Consider the following 20,984-nt stretch of genomic DNA (forward strand, 5'->3'; position numbering starts at 1 on the left):
TGCAGAGATACTTTATTACCTCCAGGAAGGCATTAGTTCCATATCTTTTCTATTTTAAAAAAACCTCAAACTACTGGCCTTAGGGGGCATCTCATTCTATCATGGGAAGATTAAACTTTACTACTATTTATCTCTCTTGGATTTCTGTGTGGCACCCATCACTGTATTACATAAACACAGATCTAATGCCACTTTGGTCTCCCATCTAGATACTGAATTCTATGTGCCTCAGTCAATTATCTGCTTTAGGACATTCCAGGGTTTTCCACATTGATCCACTGGTCTATTAACTACACATTTAACTGCACATTTGATATTCTTAAAGCCCAAAACATAGACAAGCAGTATCATATATTGGTTACATAGTTTGGTGTGAGTTAGCCAATTTCATTTCTGTTATGCTTAAGCAACCAAAGTTCAGCCTTAAAATATGCATAGAATAAATAGTATTTTTAAAATACTTTTTTTTTTTACTACATCTAAATATGAGTGGCATCATGAGCACCAGGTATGGTCTGGCAGGTGACATTTGGGCTTCCCCAACACAATTTTGCCAACCTGACTTTTCATAACCCTGGTTTACTACCCTCAAATAGAGATTACAAACCAAGTTTAACACTGAGTGGCAGCTCTGTTGCACTGGTAGTCCCTAAAGTATTTCCACATTTAAATGACTGATCCATTTCATTCTGGATCTATCCAAGTCTGATTCTACAGTTTCAGAGGTGCTAGGCCAATATAATAATGTACTCTGCAATCTAATTTCTAATCCCTCTTCCAAATCACAATCTGGATTATTTAACACTAAAGTAAACTTGAAATATTTTAGCATTTGAACATGGGACAGATGTACACCTTACCAGGACCTATCAGCATATTTCAGAGAAGACAAAACATGTAGCATATTAAAAAAGTCATAACAAACAAAAATCAAGTGAAGGGGGAAAGAATACATTTTTGTCTCCATAATTTTACAGTAATGTAGAGAACATGGTTTCTAGTTTGCTAAGCAAAAATAATTACCAAACACATGCCAGTTTTCCTACAGAAGCTTGTTCACGCATACACAGTTACAGACACCCATTAACATAAAGGGCAAGTTTTATGCATTTGTTCTCAAGCTGGTTTCCCTATTTAACACTGGGGCGGGGGGGTGTGAGGAGGGAAGGGGAATGAGGCACCTGCACAGATATCTAGCTACTACATCCGGAATCATTCAGGCATTTCTTATTTTTACAATTTCACATTCATCATAGCCTCTCAATCATTAGCAAGCCTCTAGAAAAAGAGGGCAAAAAGTTACAGATCCTTACCTGCCACTCCAGCTGAAATCATGTGTACCTGGGTAGAGTCTGGCTCAAAAATATTGTTCAACTTTTCCTTGCAATTTGAGTAAGCAGCAAAGTATATTGCTCTAAAATTAGAATAAGATTCAAGTTATATTATTGTATCTTATTCTCAGATGTACCTACAAGTAGTGCTAATGCATGAGAGACACAGGCTTCATTATACTACTGTACTGCAAGCAGGGCTGGCGATACTATTTAGGCAGCCTAGGTAATAGCCTAGGGCGCCAGAATAAATGGTGGGCGCCGTTTTGCCGGAGGGGGCGGCAGGCGGCTCCGGTGGAGCTGCCGCAGTCATGCCTGCGGACGGTCGGCTGCTCGCGCGGCTCCAGTGGAGCTGCCGCAGGCATCTCTGTGGCAGCTCCACCAGAGCCACGGAGCACCGGACCCTCCGCAGGCATCTCTGCGGCAGCTCCACCGGAGCCACGGAGCACCGGACCCTCCGCAGGCACCACTGCGGCAGCTCCACCGGAGCAGCGGGACCAGCGCGCGAGGCAGCGAAATTGCCGTCCGCCTAGGGCGCTCAAACCCTTAGCGCTGGTCCTGACTGCAAGCAGATGTTAGCTAATCACTAAAATATACTTGCTATACAAAAAGCTGTTCAAACCATAATTCTGCAAAGCAGTTAGAATATTTAGGAATGAGGAATATTTAGAATTAAGAAAAAAAATTAAAGGAATGAGGTCAGCTTGCAATCTTCATATCTCATTACTTCTGTAATGTATCCAGTCCCCATAGACTTCAAAGAGAGAGGAGGTGAGTGCGCATAAGAAGAGTTTGTGAACCTGGAGTACTAAAGTCTCTGGGTAATGCTGAGTGGCAATGCTTTGCTTAATTTGCAGATGGAGTTGTTACTGTAGACGCCCCTAACAATGCAGTGACAAGCAGTGCTGTCCATAAACCCATTTTAATGACATTACCACAAGGGTGACCAGACGTCCCGATATTTAGGTGTTTGTCCTGCGTCCTGACCAATCTTTGGTCGGGATGCAAATTTGTCGTGATGTTTCGCTCTGCCGGCAGCACTCAGCTTTTATTTTTTACCTGCTCTGCCAGCAGAATAAGTGTAATTGACATGTAAGATATGCCTCGGGGTGGCAAGATACAAGTTTATTTCTGGCTTCTGAGTTGCTTTATTAAAAACACATGAATTTTACATGGTAAACTGGAAATACCACCTTTCCAACTTCTAATCTTCTCTCCTTGTTCAGTTTTGTTTTAATCTCTCAGAATAAGTGTTTTAACTTTCTAACTGAATACGTGTAAAAGAAATGAAGAGTAGCAAAGATTTTTTGTAAATTTGCATCAAATGCAAAGTTAGATAAAACTGTGTTTATTAGCATCTAAACTAATTTCTTTATCAATTAAAAAGTTGCTGTTCGCTTGTTACAACTACAAAACTTATTTTGTAAAAGAATAGAAAACATCCATGCTTACTGACATTTTTAGGTTGGTTATAAGGCTTGTGCATTTTTAAATAAATACATAAAATCTACAGGAGTGAAAATATAAACATTAATTTAACCTCATTAGTTATGCAAACATGTTTTTCTTCCCAGCAAAATGATGAAGTGCTTGCTTTCTGCGGTGTAATTTTTTTAAATGGGATTTGGAACCCAGTTGAGTATGCTGTATATGTTATGAAACAAACCTCTTTACAGCTTATTCAAACAAAGAACTGCTGTTAAAGTCACTTACCAAATGCTTAATTGAAACAAACAGTATTTGATCAAAGCTAATGACTGGTAAAAAACATGATGTGCTAATTTATAAAGCTAAACACATTACCAAGTGGACAATTCTAGCGAGAACTCTGGAAAAAACAAGCTACCATATTTGAGCCCCTTTTTGAAAAAGAGAACATTGCAAAGTAACCCATGTAACACAATTAATGTATAGCAGAGATGCATTTAGAATTAATTTTGTGAACACATGAAATAGTTTTATAATACTTTTCAGGTTGGGGTTTGAAAGTAATTAACACTACAGGCTCCATTACTGCCTAACAGAATTTATGGTATATGAATGGTGTACATGTTGGGTCTGTACAAAAATATGCCACTAAAAATTGTGTTGGGAAGGACAGCCCAGCGGTTGGGATGCCAGCATGGGACTTAGAGACTTGAATTCAATTCTTTACTCTATCACAGACTTCTTAAGTAATGTTGGGCAGAGAGTTGTGTCAATTCCTCATCTATAATATTGGTTTATAGCATTTCCCTAAAACACAGTGGTGTTGTGAGGATAATTCCATTAAGGATTGTGAGGTGATCAGCCATTTACTCTACAGTGTGCAATAGCTATGAAGTAGGGATTCCTATTGGGTAGAGCAAAAACTTTTTAATTAGGTCCGTCTGTGAAGGGAAATTTTTGAAAGTGTGGAAGAATTAAGCTATTCAAGCAAAATCTAAGCATTTAATTAAAATGATAAGACCAGAGAACCTTCAAAGAGTTGCTAATGTCTCATGAAAACTTGATGAAACAATTCTATTCAGAAACAACTCTTTCCTGTATGTGTGATATTTTCAAATATTAATTTCTCATTTCTTATGAGGGATATTTGCATGAAAACAGAGTCTGTTTCTGCAATGCTGATCTACTCCCGTAGCTGATTAGGACATTACTCATGACAACGGAAACCAATTACACTGTCATTCATGACATCAAGTGGGAAAATAAGCAACAGAACAGATTCTGTTCTTGTACAGATACCCAGCAACAAAATAAAGTAAAAGGAAATAAAAGTGATTGTTCCCACACATCAGCTCATTAACAGAATGACATCCAAAGCTTTCCCACGAGGCACGAGTGAGCGTTTGGGGACAAGACAACCTCCCCCACATTTTCAGGGTGACTTCAGGACTTAAAGAGGCTTTCAATCTCCAGTTTGTACAATTCTAATTACAAATCTTCATTCTCCCCTCTTTTGAATTCTTATACAAATTTTAGCAGTTGATATCTTGAAAACAGCTGGAGCTAAAAAACTCATTAGCTATAAATTTATACCCAGGCAGATGAAGAGAATTCTGCTCCCAATAATCTTGTCAGAAATTAAGTGACGGCAATCAAGGTCAATCAGAATGATGCAATTTTACATTCCAGTATCTTACAACCTGTCTGGATAAGGAATGCAAAGATCAATAACAGTCCTTACGGGATTAGTAAACTTTTGCAAGCACTGGTACTGAATTTGTGATCAGAACAAAAACACATAGTATTCTGCATTAAATAGACTTTTTTCTGCAAGTTTTCAAAATGTTTAAAGTCATTTTAATAGCTATTAAGCAAAATATACATTACAAAGTGTCCTCTGATTTTTTAAATTTGTTTAACTTTGGAAGAGTAGGAAATGAATTGCTCTTTTAACTTCTTGTTCCAGGAGACTGCATGACAAAGTCCCTAAAAGGGATTTTGGAAACTAGTAACTCACAATGGAAGCCAAATTAGCACAATGTGCTAAGTTTATTCTTGGGGTAAAAGCATGAAGTCACACAAAGGATAAATTTTACCTAACACATTTACAGCAGTATTATGATCCTTAGCTATACTAAATAGTGAATTAGAAAGAATAGCTTATTCATCTGGGATCATTTTGACAGGTCATGAAAAGATACCACATCCACATTCCACATGCAGCATGCCAACGATCTATGCAAGTATTTATTCACATGACAGCAACTCATATGTCTGACAGTGGTACAAGCAAGGGCAGTAAGGATAATAAACTGTCTGCAGGGTTATGGAGAAAGGGTTAGGGCTTAATGACTAGATTTTCAAACACACCTAAAGAGACTGTGCTCCTAAATTCTTTAGGCAACTTTCGAAATCTTCCCCTAAAATGTTGGAAAGGATACAAAAAAAGGGGACTCCATAAACTACAGGAGGGTAGCAGGCTCAAAAATAGACAGAGGAGATGAGCTGAAGCTAAGAATGAATGGACTATAAGACAGCAATAGGAAGATGTAATTGTAAATACATACAGTACATATAGTGAAAGCAGCCATATGGGTTAACCACACAGCCTACCATCTATTTTGAAATGATATTAGGGTCTTTTCCATCCATTAATTATTATTAATAAACATTTTAAAAAGAATCTCAGCTTCTGTTTACGCTAACTCAAAATATGAGGCTTGTCTCTCCAGCAGGTGCAACCGCACAATGCTGTGCCTACCGAGACAGGTACATCAGCAGAAGCATTCACTCCTGAAGAAGGCAAATGTCAGCATCACTACTGCCCTCCCATCAGATTCCAATGGGTAGGGTAGATTTAAGTACCAACAGGGGCTCGGCAGGTTTTGGCCCTGTGCCCTGATACTGCTCCTGCACTGGCAGGTCCCACCAATTCCTTGGCTGCTTTAGCTGGCTCTTGAACCAGGTGAAATGGGGGTTGCAGATAGCTTGCATTATTGTGCCTTTCCCCCAGTGGACTTTCCATTGCAGGAGGCCCAAAACCTGTATTTCACTAGCAGATCTCAGGGAGTGAGTCAGGCCCAATGTATTAGGAGCATTTTTTCCCATTGTCCTCTTGAAGAGGACAGGTTAACTGAAGATTCCAAATGTATATTTAGTTACTACCTTACACCATAGGAAATGGTGCCCTTGTTTTTATCTCAGAGTCACATACTCATCATAATGCACATGTACATCTCTGCAAACTAGAGGTGAGAATACTGTATACCTCACTGTGTACAAAACTGGACAGCGGAAACGTTCAGAAACAGGCACTATCAAATACTGCTGTGGATACAGAGATGCAGATCTGGAAGTTGCTCAGTAGGGTTTGGTGGTTGCTCTGTAGAGAAGTGGCCTAACTGGTTTCTCTCAAATTCAGAAGTTATACAAAGGGGGAAAAAAAGTGGTCTTACTACTAAATATTTCCACATCAGATGTAACAGTTCACTTGAAGGAAGTCCCCCATGCCTTAAATCTTGACATACACATGTTTAAACACTAGACTAAAATTACTTCACTTATTGAACATATTGTTAGATTTTACCTGGAAGGAGCAACTCCTACCAAATTAGGACCTAGCCCTCTAAACAGAGAACGAGGACCTTCCTTTTGCAAGATCATCCTGGAAAACAAAAAGTGATATCGAAACATTAAATATACATTAGAAGTGTATAACAAGCCTACATAGTAGTGCTATAGTTAAGTTAAATTTAAGGTTTGCTCATGTTTTACGTACAAACTAATTATTCTTTTTAACAATTTAATACTGTAACTGCAAACGAACCAAATTTTCCTAAAATATGCACAAAAAGTGAATTCAGTTCTTTATACCATCATTGCTATATTACACACACGCTTCTCAGTTTCACTTCTCATTTTCATGTGTAAAGAACACAGATCATCCTAGAGGCTCAGCAACATATAAATGTTTTCTTCCAGCTACAAAAGGGTCCTTTTAGTAAATGAATCCAAATGTCTACCGTCTATTATTACTGCTGGACTATTCATCTTGCTGTAGATTCCTGTGTATTGTTTTCGGAATGTGGGACCAAACATTTAATTTTATTGTTCTCTTCTCCCACAAACCCCTATCCCCAAACAAAAAACTACGCCTGGGGAGGTTCTTGAGAAAAATACACTCTAGAAGAGTTGGACATGGCAATTCCCAATAGCCAAAAGGTTCTGATTTTAGGGATAAATTAACTCTAGTTAATATCACCAATCTAACCAAGGCAAAAATCAGATGGAAGCCACTCCCTGCTCCTCAACCAAACAAACAAAAAAAAACCTCACCACAAAACAAGCAAGCAAACACCAACCTACCATCTCTGGTTATTTCAACAAAATTTTACAAGACACACAACAGCATAATATGTTCAAACTATAAATTAAAATATATGCAGAAGCCTACAGGAAAACATCACATTACATACAAAAATGCTAACACCTCCTTCCCTTCAGCATACCACTTAAATTAGGATTTTTTAAAAATGTATTATATGTTTCATTAGCACAACAGGATTGCTAGCAAAATACAAGTCTTCTAAAGTGTGAAAAAAATACTGTTAGTGCTCAAACAATTCACAGAGCCATCAGATGTTCACCTGAGTGTTTGGTCTTCAGCCTATTTTTAACTTTACTTTGTGTTTGGAAAATGACAAAATACTAATTTTGGGCCTCAGACTCCCCTACCATAATATGAACAGAGACAGATAGGGCAGATGTGCTGGAGAGCATGCAGCTCTGCTGCATATCCTATTCCCTTCCCTCAGTCTCCAGAAGCTCCTCTCCTCCCATATTGCAGGGTTAAGGCTCAGCAGTTGTGGGGCCAGATTCTTCTTTGATTTGTATATCCCAAGTATTCCCAATGAAGTTACTGGGGTGTAAAGCCAGGTTAAATAGGAGCCATTTCTCCTACCATTAGGATCATTCCTGCAAGATGCTCAGCATTTTGACCCCAACCCAGGAAAGTCTTTTAGCATGTACTAAACTTTAATCACATGGGTAATCACACTGACTGCAATGGGACTATTCGTTTAAAGTTAACCAGAGGCACAAGAGAGTTTTGTTAGATTAGGAACAAGGCATTCAGCATCTTGCAGGATTGAGCCCATTATCAGCACAGCTCTGAGAATAGTGTTGGTGGAGGGAGACCACCACACTTTTTTAATGGACTTGCACAGGAATGGACAAAAAATACTAAGCAATAACGTGATACTTTAAATTAATTAATGTCAATATACAAGAATTTTGAATACTTGTCCCATAGGGTTGTGACTTTTAAGGCAGGCCAAACAACACAAGATGTAGCATAGCATAGGATTTGTCCTGATCTCTTGACATGGTAATATATCTCTAAACTTCCATATTGTTGACCATACCAAAACTATTTAAGCCTAAACATTAATACTGATTTCAGGGCTTGCTTTAAAAAAAAAGCAGGGAAGATCTAAGTATAACCTCAGAGCCACTGCAAACCCCCTTGGAGATTCAGATTTTTAGATGATTTTTTTTAACCGCCAACTTGATGTTGCAATATACATCAAGCTTATCAGTTTAGATATGCTGTTCAATATAGACAACACTTTTCAGGCACATTTCCTGTTCAAAACTGACATGCAGGTTAACAACAAGAGAATTAGTCAATTCTGCAAACTCACCTGTTGCGTAAAATGCCCCTGTCTGGAAAGGTTTCAAAAGATTAGTTGAATGTGCACAGTTAGACTAAGTACAGTGCTCAAGTGGATTTCAAATCTATTCTGAATACCAGCATTTGAAAACAGTCGAATTCCGAGCAAGTGTGTCCACTCCATCACACTCTTCTGGTTAGGATGACCGATGTCCTGATTTTATGGGGAAAATCCCAATATTTAGGGCTTTGTCTTATATAGGTACCTATTACCCGCCACCTCCTTTCCCAATTTTTCACCCTTGCTATCTAATCACCCAACTTCTGCTACAAAACAGAACCAAAAATTTAGATTAAAAAGTTTATAAAAATAAGCATTTGTGTTCCATAAAGTTATAATGGCATTATATAATCACAATATCTCTTGGTTATGAGGTATACGAGCATTCCTAGAAGTTTGACAACATTTCAGCTTCATGCCCAAAGCAGTTAGTACTCCTGCAGAAATTCTGCCCGCAAAAATTTAAAGTTCTGTGCCAAAAAAATAAAAATTATGCGCACAGTATTTTAAAATTCCGCAAATCCAGGCGAATTAGGTGTGGGTGGGCAGGCTCATCCCAGTAGGATCCAAGTGTGGAGGGGCTTAGTGTGGGGGGATCCAGGTGTGCTGTGAGAGGTTTCTGTGTGGGCGGCTCGTTGGGGGGCCTGGGTGCACAAGTGCTCACTGAGGGGGTTGAAGGTGCAGGGGCAATGGGTCTCTGCAGGGGAGCCAAGTGAGAGTGGTTGGCACTCAGTGGGGGGGATGGGTCTGGTGTGGGGAGATTGGGTTCAGCAGGGGGGATATGGGTGTGGGGGCTCAGTGGGGTGTGGCTCTGGGTGTGCAGGACTCATCCGGGGGGGTCCAGGTGTAGGGGGATAGGGTTTGTCAGGATGACTGTTCAATGAGCCTCTTAACGGGAAGACCCCAGCTGCTGCCGAGGGGAAGCCACATGCCAGGTTCCTGCTTCCCCCTGTGATTCCGGTCTCCTTTTCTTCTCCATCTCATCCCCCTCCCTCACTGCCTCATCCCCCTCCCCTCACTCCTACGTTCCCCTTCCTCTGCCCTATTTCACCCCTCTCTTCCTTCCCCACTGCCTCTTCCCTCACCCCCTCCCCTCACCTAGCCCCACCATGGGCACTCACTGTTGTGCAGAAAACAGGAAGGCTCCCAGCACCCAGAAGTGTAACACGACTGACACTAGGACCCAGGAGGCGGCATTCAGCTGCAGAGTCCAGACATAGCCTCCTTCAGCTGAGCAACTGTGCACTTACAGAAATGAAGGGGGCCAGGGAGAGTGGCAGGTAAACTTGTGTGCCAGCCCATGCCTCGCCTGTCAGGAAGGGCAACTGCGCTTTCCTGATGTTTTCTGCAGGGAAGCACGGGCATTCTGGCGGAGTGGGGGTAGGGAGTGTTCCGCAGAATTTCCCCAGGAGTAAGTTAGATGTGATTTCACAATCTCTTAAGTGCTCAACTGAAATGACTGAAGTGATAGCCACTTTCCAAAAATACTTTGCAAACCACTACAACAACATATACTTAAACAAATTTGCCATGTTAAAAGAATTTCCAAACACAATGAAGGATTTCTATTCCTACAAGCTGGTCTGCATGGACCAACACTTATGGTCATGCAAAGTCCCCCTGAAGTGGCTCTGCACACGTTCATCAGTAAAGGACAGATGGAAGGATCTCAGCCTACAGCAGGGGTCAGCAACCTTTCAGAAGTGGTGTGCCAAGTCTTCATTTATTCACTCTGATTTAAGGTTTCACGTGCCAGGAATACATTTTAATATTTTTAAGAGGTTCTCTTTCTATAAGTCTACAATATATAACTGAACTATTGTTGTATGTAAAATAAATAAGGTTTTTAAAATGTTTAAGAAGCTTCATTTAAAATTAAATTAAAATGCAGAGCTCCTCGGACTGGTGGCCAGGACCCGGGCAGTGAGAGTGCCACAGAAAATCAGCTCGTGTGCCGCCTTCAGCACCTGTGCCATAGGTTGCCTATCCCTGGCCTACAGCGTTATTAGCCTCACTTGCTGAAAGACAGAGTCGTAGTGAGTTAACCAGTATTTAAAATCAAAACATAAGCTATTTTATTTTAATCTCATCTGTGAGATGAGGCCATGTTCTTTCTCCCTCCCCCCGTCCTCAGGTTCTCACACGAAGTCCCATCCTTGCTGATGAGATAACCTGGAACCCGAGGGAGAGGAGGCACATATGCACTGGCCTCTATGGCTGCCTCTTACAGCAGCAGCAGCCTGGGAAGATCTGTAGTGTGTCAGGCAGGGGTGTAGATATAAGATTAGTTTGTACATGATTCCGACTCATTTTTTCACAACACAAGGCCAGCCATGCTAGTTGCATTTAAAGGACATCATGAATTTTAGAAAAAACATACTTCTGTCTGAATAGGTTATAGCCGCTAAAAGAAAAAGACTACACACATTTCTCTCCTTTTTTAGTTTGTTTACTTCATGCATTTAAGCAAGTCATGGTTTTGCCTGTATACTCAGGGCCAGGTTCTGCAATCATCTGTACAGACAGACCTTTACTCCTGTAGAGAGTACCAATGAAGCCAATGGGGCACTGCACAGGTGCGGGGGTCCGCCCAGAGACCAAAATGCAGAATCAGGACCTTCATCGCTGCTCTACATAAGGGACCCTTATAAATATTAACAAGAAATCCACTATAAACTGGCAACGGGATTATTAAAAAAAATCCCACCACACAGCATGTTGGTAGGCAGAATAGTTTAGTGGATATAGCATAAGATGGGAAATCCGGAGACTCGGGTTCAATAACTTCCACCAACTTGCTCTGTAACCTTGGGTAAGTCACTTTACCTCTCTGTGCCTCTGTTCCCCCTTCCTATCCTTTATCCATTTAAAACTGGCAGCTCTGTTGGACAGGAACTACCTGTGTGTGTGTAGATACTACTTGAATACAAACCAAGAACAGCATATTATTTTAAAAGGATGTCCCATCAGAAACTGGATTTTTTTTTTAGTTAATTTTAAAAAATTAATAAAATTGACAATTTCTCTTTAAATTTCCACTCAGTAGTGCTTCTGTGGCATTTACTCAGGCTTTCATCTGAGGAGATGAAGAATAGGATCTCTGGAGAGCTATCCTGGGAGTCTAAATTCAATTAATTACTTATATATACACATATACAGTGGGAAATGGGTGCATTTGGACAAACAATAATGAAAACTAGTTATTCAAACTGCTCTTGTCATCCATTGATAAAAATCAGCTTAAAATATTTTGGTAAAAAGCAAATTTTAGAGAGCTACATTAGAGATGACCTTTAAGGAATATTATCAATTTAACAACTCACATTTCTTGCTGAAAATTTTAACTACCCACTACAGTTATTTGTAACCCTAAGATGACAATCATTGAAATGGGGGGAGGGAAATATTTCATTATTATTTTTTATTTAACTTATGCAAATGACATCACATTGTGTCTAGTCAGTTTTACTGTTTTCTTAAACACAGTTTGTCAGTTTTCCCCATTGTTTGTGCGGGCTTTTCACATCACAATTGGGGAGAGGGGGGAAAACAAAACAAAACAAAAAACTTAAAAAATTGGAAAACAAAAGTACTCAGGGACAGTTATAATAACTTAAACTACTGTTAACCAATTTTAAAAAAATTGATTAGATTTCAAGTTGACAGTATCTCTTAACATCCAGCCAGATGAGGTTTACAAAAGCAGAGTGAACAACTCCACAAAATATGAGTTACTAGCAAAACTAAAGCTAAAGGCAAAGTTTCAATATTTACAGCACTTTCAAATTTTAGCAGCGACCTTGAGTAACTGTGGCACTATAGGCTCATTATGTAAGGCAGTGGTTCTCAACCTGTGGCCTAGGGACCATTTCTAAGGGGTGCATGCGAAAGACAGACTGAAAACTGACGGAAGAATTCAACTATATATACAGATGACAGATTTCCAACAGGGTCCACACCTCTAATTGAAATTTAAGGGCGAGCAAAAGAAAAGGTTGAGAACAACTGCTGTAAAGTACAGAAGTCAATGAAAATTGAGGGTGCACAGAACTTCTTGACATCACAACCTATACATCTGCTACTCCTGAGGGCATTCTGTGCCAAAAAATTAAAAATTCTGCACACATTTTAAAATTCTGCAAAATTTATCAAATAAATGTGGAGGCTCCAGCATGGCATTGGGAAGTACAGGACATTGGCTGCACAGAGGTGGGATATCACTGTGCACCTCCCACTCCACTCCCCCGGACACAGACTCAGCAGTGAGCTGCACCCAACCCTGACACGGTGCAAGGACTGGGCCTGCGCCAGAAACTCTCCAGGGCCCTGCCCCTCTGTGCCAGGTGCACCAGGTATGGGCAGACAGGCTCAGCAAAGCAGGATCCAAGTGTGGAGGGGCTTAGTGTTGGGGGAGGGGTCCAGATGTGGATTCAGAGGGTTCTGTGTGGGGGTTCTGGGTGCACAGAGACTTGTTGGGGGGGTTCTGGGTGCACAGGTAATGGCACTCTATGGGGGGCAGATGAAGGTGATTGGGGCTCAGTGGGGGGGAACAGAGCTCAGCAGGGGGTCTGGGTGTGGGGGCCACAGTAGGGGGGATCCAGATGTTGGGGAGTGGAGCTCAGTGGAATGGGGATCCAGGTGCAGCCAGTTAGGGCTTGGTAGGGTGGAGTCTGGGTGGCTCATTGTGGTGATCCAGGTGCAGGGGGAATGGGGCTCATCAGGGGGGTTCTGAGTGTGGGAGGAGGGAGTGAGGGTAGACAGGAGGATCTGGGTTTGAGGTCCGGATGCACGGGGGCTGGGTGGATGGGGCAGCAGCTCCTTGTACAATGATCCCTCCCCCTGCAGCTGAGGAGCAATGCGTGCAGGAAGTGTGGAGGAGGGAGGGGAAAGGAGTTTGAAGAGCTTCCTGCAGCTGGGGAAGAAATCTGGAAGTGGGTCTGACATGGCCCCAGATACTATGCAAGGGAAGAGGAAGTCCTGTCCTCGCCAGCCCAGCTGGGACTAGCAGCTGAGCCTGGGGCAGACCTGTAGTCACTAGCTGGGTCTTCCCTAGTCCAGCACCCTGCCCCACAGTGATTTACTTCTCTGCTGGCTGCCCTGGGCACCTGAAACATATTGCTGGGGAGGGTTGCATGACTGCTCTTGCGGATTCCCTTTTCTGCGGGGAAGCAAAGAAATCTGCGGGGGGGGGGGGGGGGGGAGATGCACATGCAATTCTGCACATGCGCAGTGATGAAGAATTCCCCCAAGAGTAATCTGCATATGATGTCACTTAACTCACAAGTAACTGTATTGAGCAACTGCATTACACCAGTTTTTTTCCCTCACAGGTGTCAGATAATAAATCAGACTTTATGTCTGCCAGACATAGCATGCTAGCAGAACAGAAGACAAATCAACCTCCAAAACTAGAAGGAAATTTTAAATAAAAGTAACCACATGTTAAATATGTTAATGTCTTAAAAGACTTCTGACAACACATAAAGAAGCTCCAGTATACACTGGTGCTTTCTTGGGGCAATCAGGCTCAAGAACAAACATACCTAGGTTTATTAAATATGGGAAATCACAAGTGAGGCTCCAAGTTCAATAGCTGTGAAGAAACTAAGTATGCTAAATTGAATTGATATATCTATAAAATGTAACCCAAATTATTCCAGTACTGATCACACTTTAAGGTACCTTTTAAAAACCGGTTATTATCCATTTTAACTTTGGCAACAATTTTTAGATTTTATTCCCTATAGATCCAGATAAGCTCCAAGATGTTCGCAACCTTTTTATTTCTGAGCCCCCTCCCCTAAACATGCTATAAAAACTCCAAGGATCAGCTGTGCCATGACAACTGATTTTCTGTATATAAAAGCCAGGGCTGGCGTTAGGGGGTAGAAGCAGGACAACTGCCCAGAGCCCCTTGCCACAGGGGTAACTATGAAGCTAAGATGCTCAGGCTTTGGCTTCAGTCCCAGGTGGCAGGCCTCAGGGCCCCAGGCTTCAGCCCCATGTGATGGGGCTTCAGCTTTCTGCCTTGGCCCCCAGCGATTTTAACACTGGCCCTGCTTGGAAGACCCCTTGAAACCTGCTCGGACCTTTGGTTAGAACCACTGTTCTAAAGAGAAGCAAGCTCATGTAAAGCATGTAAGAACTATTGCATTAACTTAATTGCTGACAGCGAACAAAAGAGGAGGTTAACTCTTTGAATGATAAATGTGAAAAAAAATGCATTGCTAATAGCTACGCAATTGATAGTCAAAAAGTAGTTTGCCTATGATATTGTTTGTCACATCCACAAAACTCATTGGGAGGAATGGGTTATGGACATGTAGAATCTGTCAGTTGTATACGTGCATCTGCCAAACTATTTAAAAGTACACGTTAGACATGGAGGTTCTTTTGAAAATTGAGCTGAGTAGTTTGTAAATATTGTCATATTGCTTGACAGAGTGAACTCAAATAATTTAACAATATACATATCCAAGCTAAGAATATATTTTATATAATTCCTTCTACCGATGGATGCTCTAGGATTGATATCTCAGACTCATGAGACTATAGATGTACTATATTGTCAGAAACGGGTTTGTAGAAATATCTCAGAGGTACAAGACAGGAACAATCTTTTGTGAGTCTCCCACTTAACACTCCTTTGCCCACCTTCTCAAGGTGCTAAGAGAAAAGACTACAGCACTAGAGCTCTGCTCAAGCCTAATTTTAAAGCCCAAGGTGGACCCAATGCTGACCTGAGCACAACCAACCCATACCTGACCCACGAGTGTCGAGTCATTTTCAGACCAACCCAAACTCAACAGCCTTCCCCTGAACCTGCACAACCTTGGGGCTCAGCCTGGTGGGGCCTTCCCACTCCCCACACCCTATAGCCACAATCTGTCTCCAAACACCTCCGGCCTAGGGGGGTGGTACAGTGGCAGTTGCATGCTTTGATCCTGGCTGCCACTGACGCATCACTTCACCGTGTGCGTGCTATGGAGTGAGAGCCACTCACTCCACAGCAAATGTAGAGCACAATGAGATGGTGGCGGCTGACAGGAGTGTGGCAAGCAGCTGCCACTACGGCGAGCCCACAGGCAGAAGCAGATGATCAGAGATGACCTGACCCAACCCAATCACAAAACTAATAGTTGGATATCATTGGGTTCAGGTCAGGTTGCAAGGCTTTACAGAGGACAGCAGTTCATTGCTTCTTGTCCACACCCCAGTCCCAGAATTGTTCTTTCTATGCAACTTATGAACATTAGTGTCAATTACAACTTTTCCATGGAATTATCCTTAAATTGAGACTGCCACATAACTCACCTAAGAAGCTAAAAGCTCTAGATTTTACTCCTGGAGGAATTCTGCGCCACTGTGCAATGCAGAATTTTGCAGAAATTAACCTTGTGTGTGCAGAATTTCCTTCCCCCCATAGAAATGGGCTGTAGTGCTGCTGGCCGCCACTAGGGGTCACTAGACCCAGCAGAGCCCAGCTCACACACAGAAGATACTGCGGTGAAATGGGGAGGGAGCAAGCGAGTTCCTAGAAGCTGTAGTTCCCAGCACGCACTGAGAGAAGGAGATGATGGTGGGCAGGAAACTCCATGCAAGCCTAGGACCACGCATCTGGCTGTTTCTCTCTCTGGATCCCTGGGCACGAATGTCTAGGCTCGGGGGGGCGGCGGGGAGGGGCATGGCTGGGCTCAGAGGGAGAGGGGGTGTGGCTATCTGGGCAAAGAGGGATCCCCACGGCTGAGCTCTGAGGGAAGAGGGGGTGTGGGTGTACCGGCTGGGGGGGGCACCGTAGCTTGGCTTGGGGGGGAAGGGCAGGGAGAAAGGGAGCAGAGACACAGGAACTGGGTTGTTATAATGGTTTTTTTTAAACTCTGTACTTCTGGGGGAATTTGTGTGTGTCTCTGTATTGTTAAAGACATACTTGCTGACAGATATTTTGAAATAAATTACCAAAATAAACTGAAACTGGTTTGATTACATAGTGTTATTTTAACAAGATTGCAGAATTTAGCAGAATTTTAAAATATCGTGTGCAGAATTTTTAATTTTTTGGCATAGAATGTCCCCAGGAGTAAGATTTAGATGCAGCCCTATCTGTTACTAGCCTAAGACATGAAGGGTGAAACTCTGGCCTCACTGAAGTCAGTGGCAAGACTCTCATGGTCTTCAATTAAGCTAAAGTTTCACCTGTAATATGTAGACCAATAATCAAGGAAAGAACGTCATTCATTTATAAAATAATTAACAACTGGACAGTATCAGAGGCTATCAAACTGGAACACTGCTATCACTCATCCAATAGCAGCAGCACCACCATTTGATGCTAGAGCCTACTCTGCTGCCCGAGGTTAGATTCAGGGTTTGGATCCTATGTTGTTTCACCCTATTTATTCATTCAGAACTTGGGTTTTCTTGCTAAAAGAGTGGAACCTTCTGGGTATGATCCCTTTCAGGTACATAAAGCCATCTTTTGATAAACTGATTTGTAGGCAGGGATAAAAAAAATACTGCTATTTTGAAATTTAAAGTAATAAATGTAAGACACATCCTTGACACAAATGCCCCATTCCCTACCAAATTTGAAGTTCTTGCTCCACAATGTGAGGTCGTGAGAAAACTTTGCCAGAATTTCCCCCCCCCCCCCCAACGTGTGCAAAATAACATTTTTTCCCAGCCTGAGACAGACACCCAAGTGTGGAAAATTCAGCACAAGTAGTTAAAATTTTGCAAAGCTGTAAGCAAGTGAAAACAGGATCACAGAAGGAGAAGTGTTAGGCAACCTCAACAATACACCTATAACAGAAAGTGTTGGAAAATTGAATAGCAGCTTTCCAGATCTTGGCAGAAGCAGGGTAGAGATTCTCCAGCTGCTCTCTAACCACCATGAAGTTTTTGGATCAAATGTTACATTTAGATAACTATTTATGGAGCAGAACTGTAGCATGACTACATTGTAAAGAACTTACATTCAAAAGCCTCAGCGCACACATCAACTATGTTTTAGAAGGCAAAAAGTTAGGGGTTGTCTGACATTATCTCTAAAGAAAAAACAATAATACCCCATGAAAATTAAAAAGGATCAGAAGAACAGGAACATACAGATAGTACTCACTTCAAACAATGGAGAGGTCCAGGAGATACTCTAGTTACTCGATTGACACTAGCACCATTCACAGTGCTGAGATGAACTTCAGAGATGTAGAGAGTAACAGAGGAGGACTGCAGCCGTGTTTTCACAACTTCTAGTGGACACGTAAGAACTGCACCAACAGTACCCCCACATCTGCAAAAAGAAATAAGATTCTAAGCCTTGAAGGAACATTACATTATCTAAACAGAAGATGGCTCAGGATCATGGTGATGGAGAAGCTAACAATTATCTGAATTCATGATAGTAGTGTAGTTATTACTACATGCCCTTGAACTAGTAACACTGGTTAATCAATTTCTCTCTGTTAATTCCACAACTAAGAGTGAAAATTTTAACTGCCAAAACAAGTAACTCAGATTGGTGCAAAAGTGCACTCCCTTTAGTGCATGCAGTTCAACTCTGCTCTGGAAGGTGTCTAAAATGTTTAGCTTCTTATGGTTGAAACTTAACCTTCTCTTAATTTTTGGTGCATTCCTGATCAAAACAAAGCTGTTAACATTCCCAGTGTGAAAAACTGGGGTGTATATATGAGGATATGTACACAATACATTAGCACTATACACAGATAATTGGAGGGGAGGTAAAGAAAGCAGTAAGGCAAAATGTTAAGAGCTATGTTATTCCAGATTATTTCAAAATTCCGCCTTAAATTTTGGCAATGGTAGCAGGAAAAGCAATAGCCTTCTGACAATTTACTGGCTCGCTTCTTCAAGGCAAACAAGTAGATTTTGGTCTATTCCCTGAACAGTAAATAGACCTGAATCTGGAAAAATGAAAATGTCTTCTTATCTGGTTAGAAATGGAAAGACACATGGTCTTTTCAAGTTTCACTGTACAGTCCTGCTTTGAGAAGTGGTGCACCATTCCTCCTCCTCCCTTCCGCAGCACAACACAGCCAAGTAAATGACATTTTGACAGTTTTGTAAAGGAGTCATCCTAGTATGTCGTGCTAATAATTGCTTTAACCAATATCTACATACCCATCTGCTCATTGCACACTGCACAAAAAAAAACCTCTCAGGGAAAATAAGTAAAAATAGAAAGTCCATGAATCATGATTAGGGCATGAAGAACACCGATGTTTCTTTACTGCAACCACTGCTGAAAAAGTACATGCCTCAAAACCTCAAAAAAGGATTAAATACTATTCCACTTCCTGGATGAGTTTATATAAACAATCCTTCAATTGATAAATCCAGAGTTCTACACTTCACTCTGATCATTCTAATTTTTTTGAAGATTTGAGTCAGAACCTTACTGTTAATTATATATAATGATCCCAATTCTACTTGGGGCTACACATGTGGAACCCCCACTGAATTCAACAGAAGTGGTGCTTGCTTATTGAAGACATAACTGATGGAACTGCTTGGAATTTAAACAGTTTCAGAATAAGATTCTAACCATCAAACATTTTCTGTTGAAAGACTAGGAGAGTCTCAAAACTGGTAATTTTTATTGTTTAAAATTCTGCTGATTTAACAGCTCTTTTCATCTACCTGCTATTATTACCATATAGTGTTCCAGTTAACGATTAGGGGTAAAAACCTGGCCCCACTGATTTCAATAGGGCCAGGATTTCATGTTAGGAGTTAAAACTTTTCTGTACTAGATAGTGATTCTAAAAAAATAATAATGTAATGTTCATGAAATGTGCCAGAACCCAGAAGAACGAAATCCACTCTATCCAAAGAACAGATAGCAGTGAGAGTTTCATCACCCTGCCACTATGCTGCAGCACTGACATACTTCCCACCCAAATGTAGTTTAGCTTCTGTATGAATCGTCAATCCTTTCCTGTTGCACAGAAGGCCACAAAATTCATGCCAACTAGGATTATGGTTTGTGTATTGCATCCCACTAGACTCAATTCACAAACAGCTATACAGGGAATAATAAAAAAGTTTGGTCATCTTCACCCATGCTATATTTAAATGAGTGACCCGGAAGTATCTCATAACCAATCCCCAGAGCCAATCAGTCTCTTCTCCAACTCCAAGATTACTCTAAAGTGAATTCACTTCCAAGTTTTAAATAGAAGCACATTTTTCTTGATCATGTCTATTCTCAGCACCCTGAGTCACTACACAGTCATTAAGGGATTAGGAGTCAACTTACTAACAAAGAATGTCTGTGTATTAAATACTACATAGATTCCAAAATTGGAGTTCAAATAATATAGTGATGGGACCATAGAAGCACTTTCACGCATAGAAAAGTTAAAATAGCCTAGGGCAGTGGTTTTTAACCTTTTTTCATTTGTGCGCCCCTAAAATTTGGAATGGAGGTGTGGACCCCTTTGGAAATCTTAGATAGTTTGTGAACCCCCAGTGGTCCACGGACCACAGGCTGAAAACCACTGGCCTAGGGAAGTATGACAGAATATTAGCTTACTAAAGTAACTTCAGATATCTTCATTTGGTAATAGGCCCTATTGAAAGTAATTCTAAAACTAAAAAAAAAACTTATTTACAGCCATACAAATATACACATTAACAGACCTGTTCTATCCCAGCTCTTATATATGCTTCTCAACATTAAATTTCAAAGCACTTTACAAAGGAGGTGCAATTTATTTCACACTGACTCTCTACTTCACGCCATCTGGAACATTTTCCATCCATAGCCTGAATATATTTTAAATGCTACAAAATGTTAACTAACGTGTTGTCTTTATGCAAAGTGGTATACAATCAAATTATCAAGAATATATGAAACTGCTGCTTTTACCGTGTTAAAAAAAGAAGTATACAATAAATGCATGAATTGTTTTTCCATTTGTGGTATGTACACAACAACATTAGCTAGGGCAAAGTATTAGAACACTAAAGATATAATTATCAGAGGGGTAGCTGTGTAAGTCTAGATCTGTAAAAGCAGCAAGGAGTCCTGTGGCATCTTATAGACTAACAGACATATTGGCGCATGAGCTTTCGTGGGGGAAAACCCACGAACATGCATCCGACGAAGTGGGTATTCCCCCACGGAAGCTCATGCGTCAATACATCTGTTAGTCTACAAAGTGGCACAGGACTCTTTGCTGCTTTTAAAGATACAATGTTCATTACAGTCATAGTAATAAATGTATTTCTAACACTGGCTTCATATTCATGTTGCCAGGACAAAGGAATGAGTACTTATGCTTTCTATCCCATAGATTTTTTGCTTGCTGGGTACTTTCAATTTGTAGGGAAAAGAAACATAGCATTTTCTTAGATGAAGGAGAAGAGGGGCAGAATATTAAGATGCTAATGAGTAAAAGAACAGGGATACACTTTCAGGGAGCAAATGTTTTGCAGGTCCAAGGTTTGGGATTTGCTTTGCTAAATAATGGCC

General features: G+C 41.1%; 1 protein-coding gene across 2 annotated transcripts in view; it reads right to left on the reverse strand.

Moving 5' to 3' along the window:
• The window catches only part of SLC25A36 (solute carrier family 25 member 36), a 54,577-nt gene that overhangs the window by 19,543 nt on the left and 14,050 nt on the right, over window positions 1–20,984 (reverse strand). For both annotated transcript variants that reach the window (XM_050964116.1, XM_050964115.1), the window contains 3 exons: window positions 17,610–17,780; window positions 6,346–6,423; window positions 1,314–1,414 (listed from right to left, as the gene is read on the reverse strand). In XM_050964116.1, coding sequence (XP_050820073.1) covers window positions 1,314–1,414; window positions 6,346–6,423; window positions 17,610–17,780 — 350 coding nt within the window. The remainder of the gene's footprint in view (window positions 1–1,313; window positions 1,415–6,345; window positions 6,424–17,609; window positions 17,781–20,984) is intronic.

The sequence above is a fragment of the Gopherus flavomarginatus genome, chromosome 8 (genome assembly GCF_025201925.1).
Source record: "Gopherus flavomarginatus isolate rGopFla2 chromosome 8, rGopFla2.mat.asm, whole genome shotgun sequence".
NCBI classification, from domain to species: Eukaryota; Metazoa; Chordata; order Testudines; family Testudinidae; genus Gopherus; species Gopherus flavomarginatus.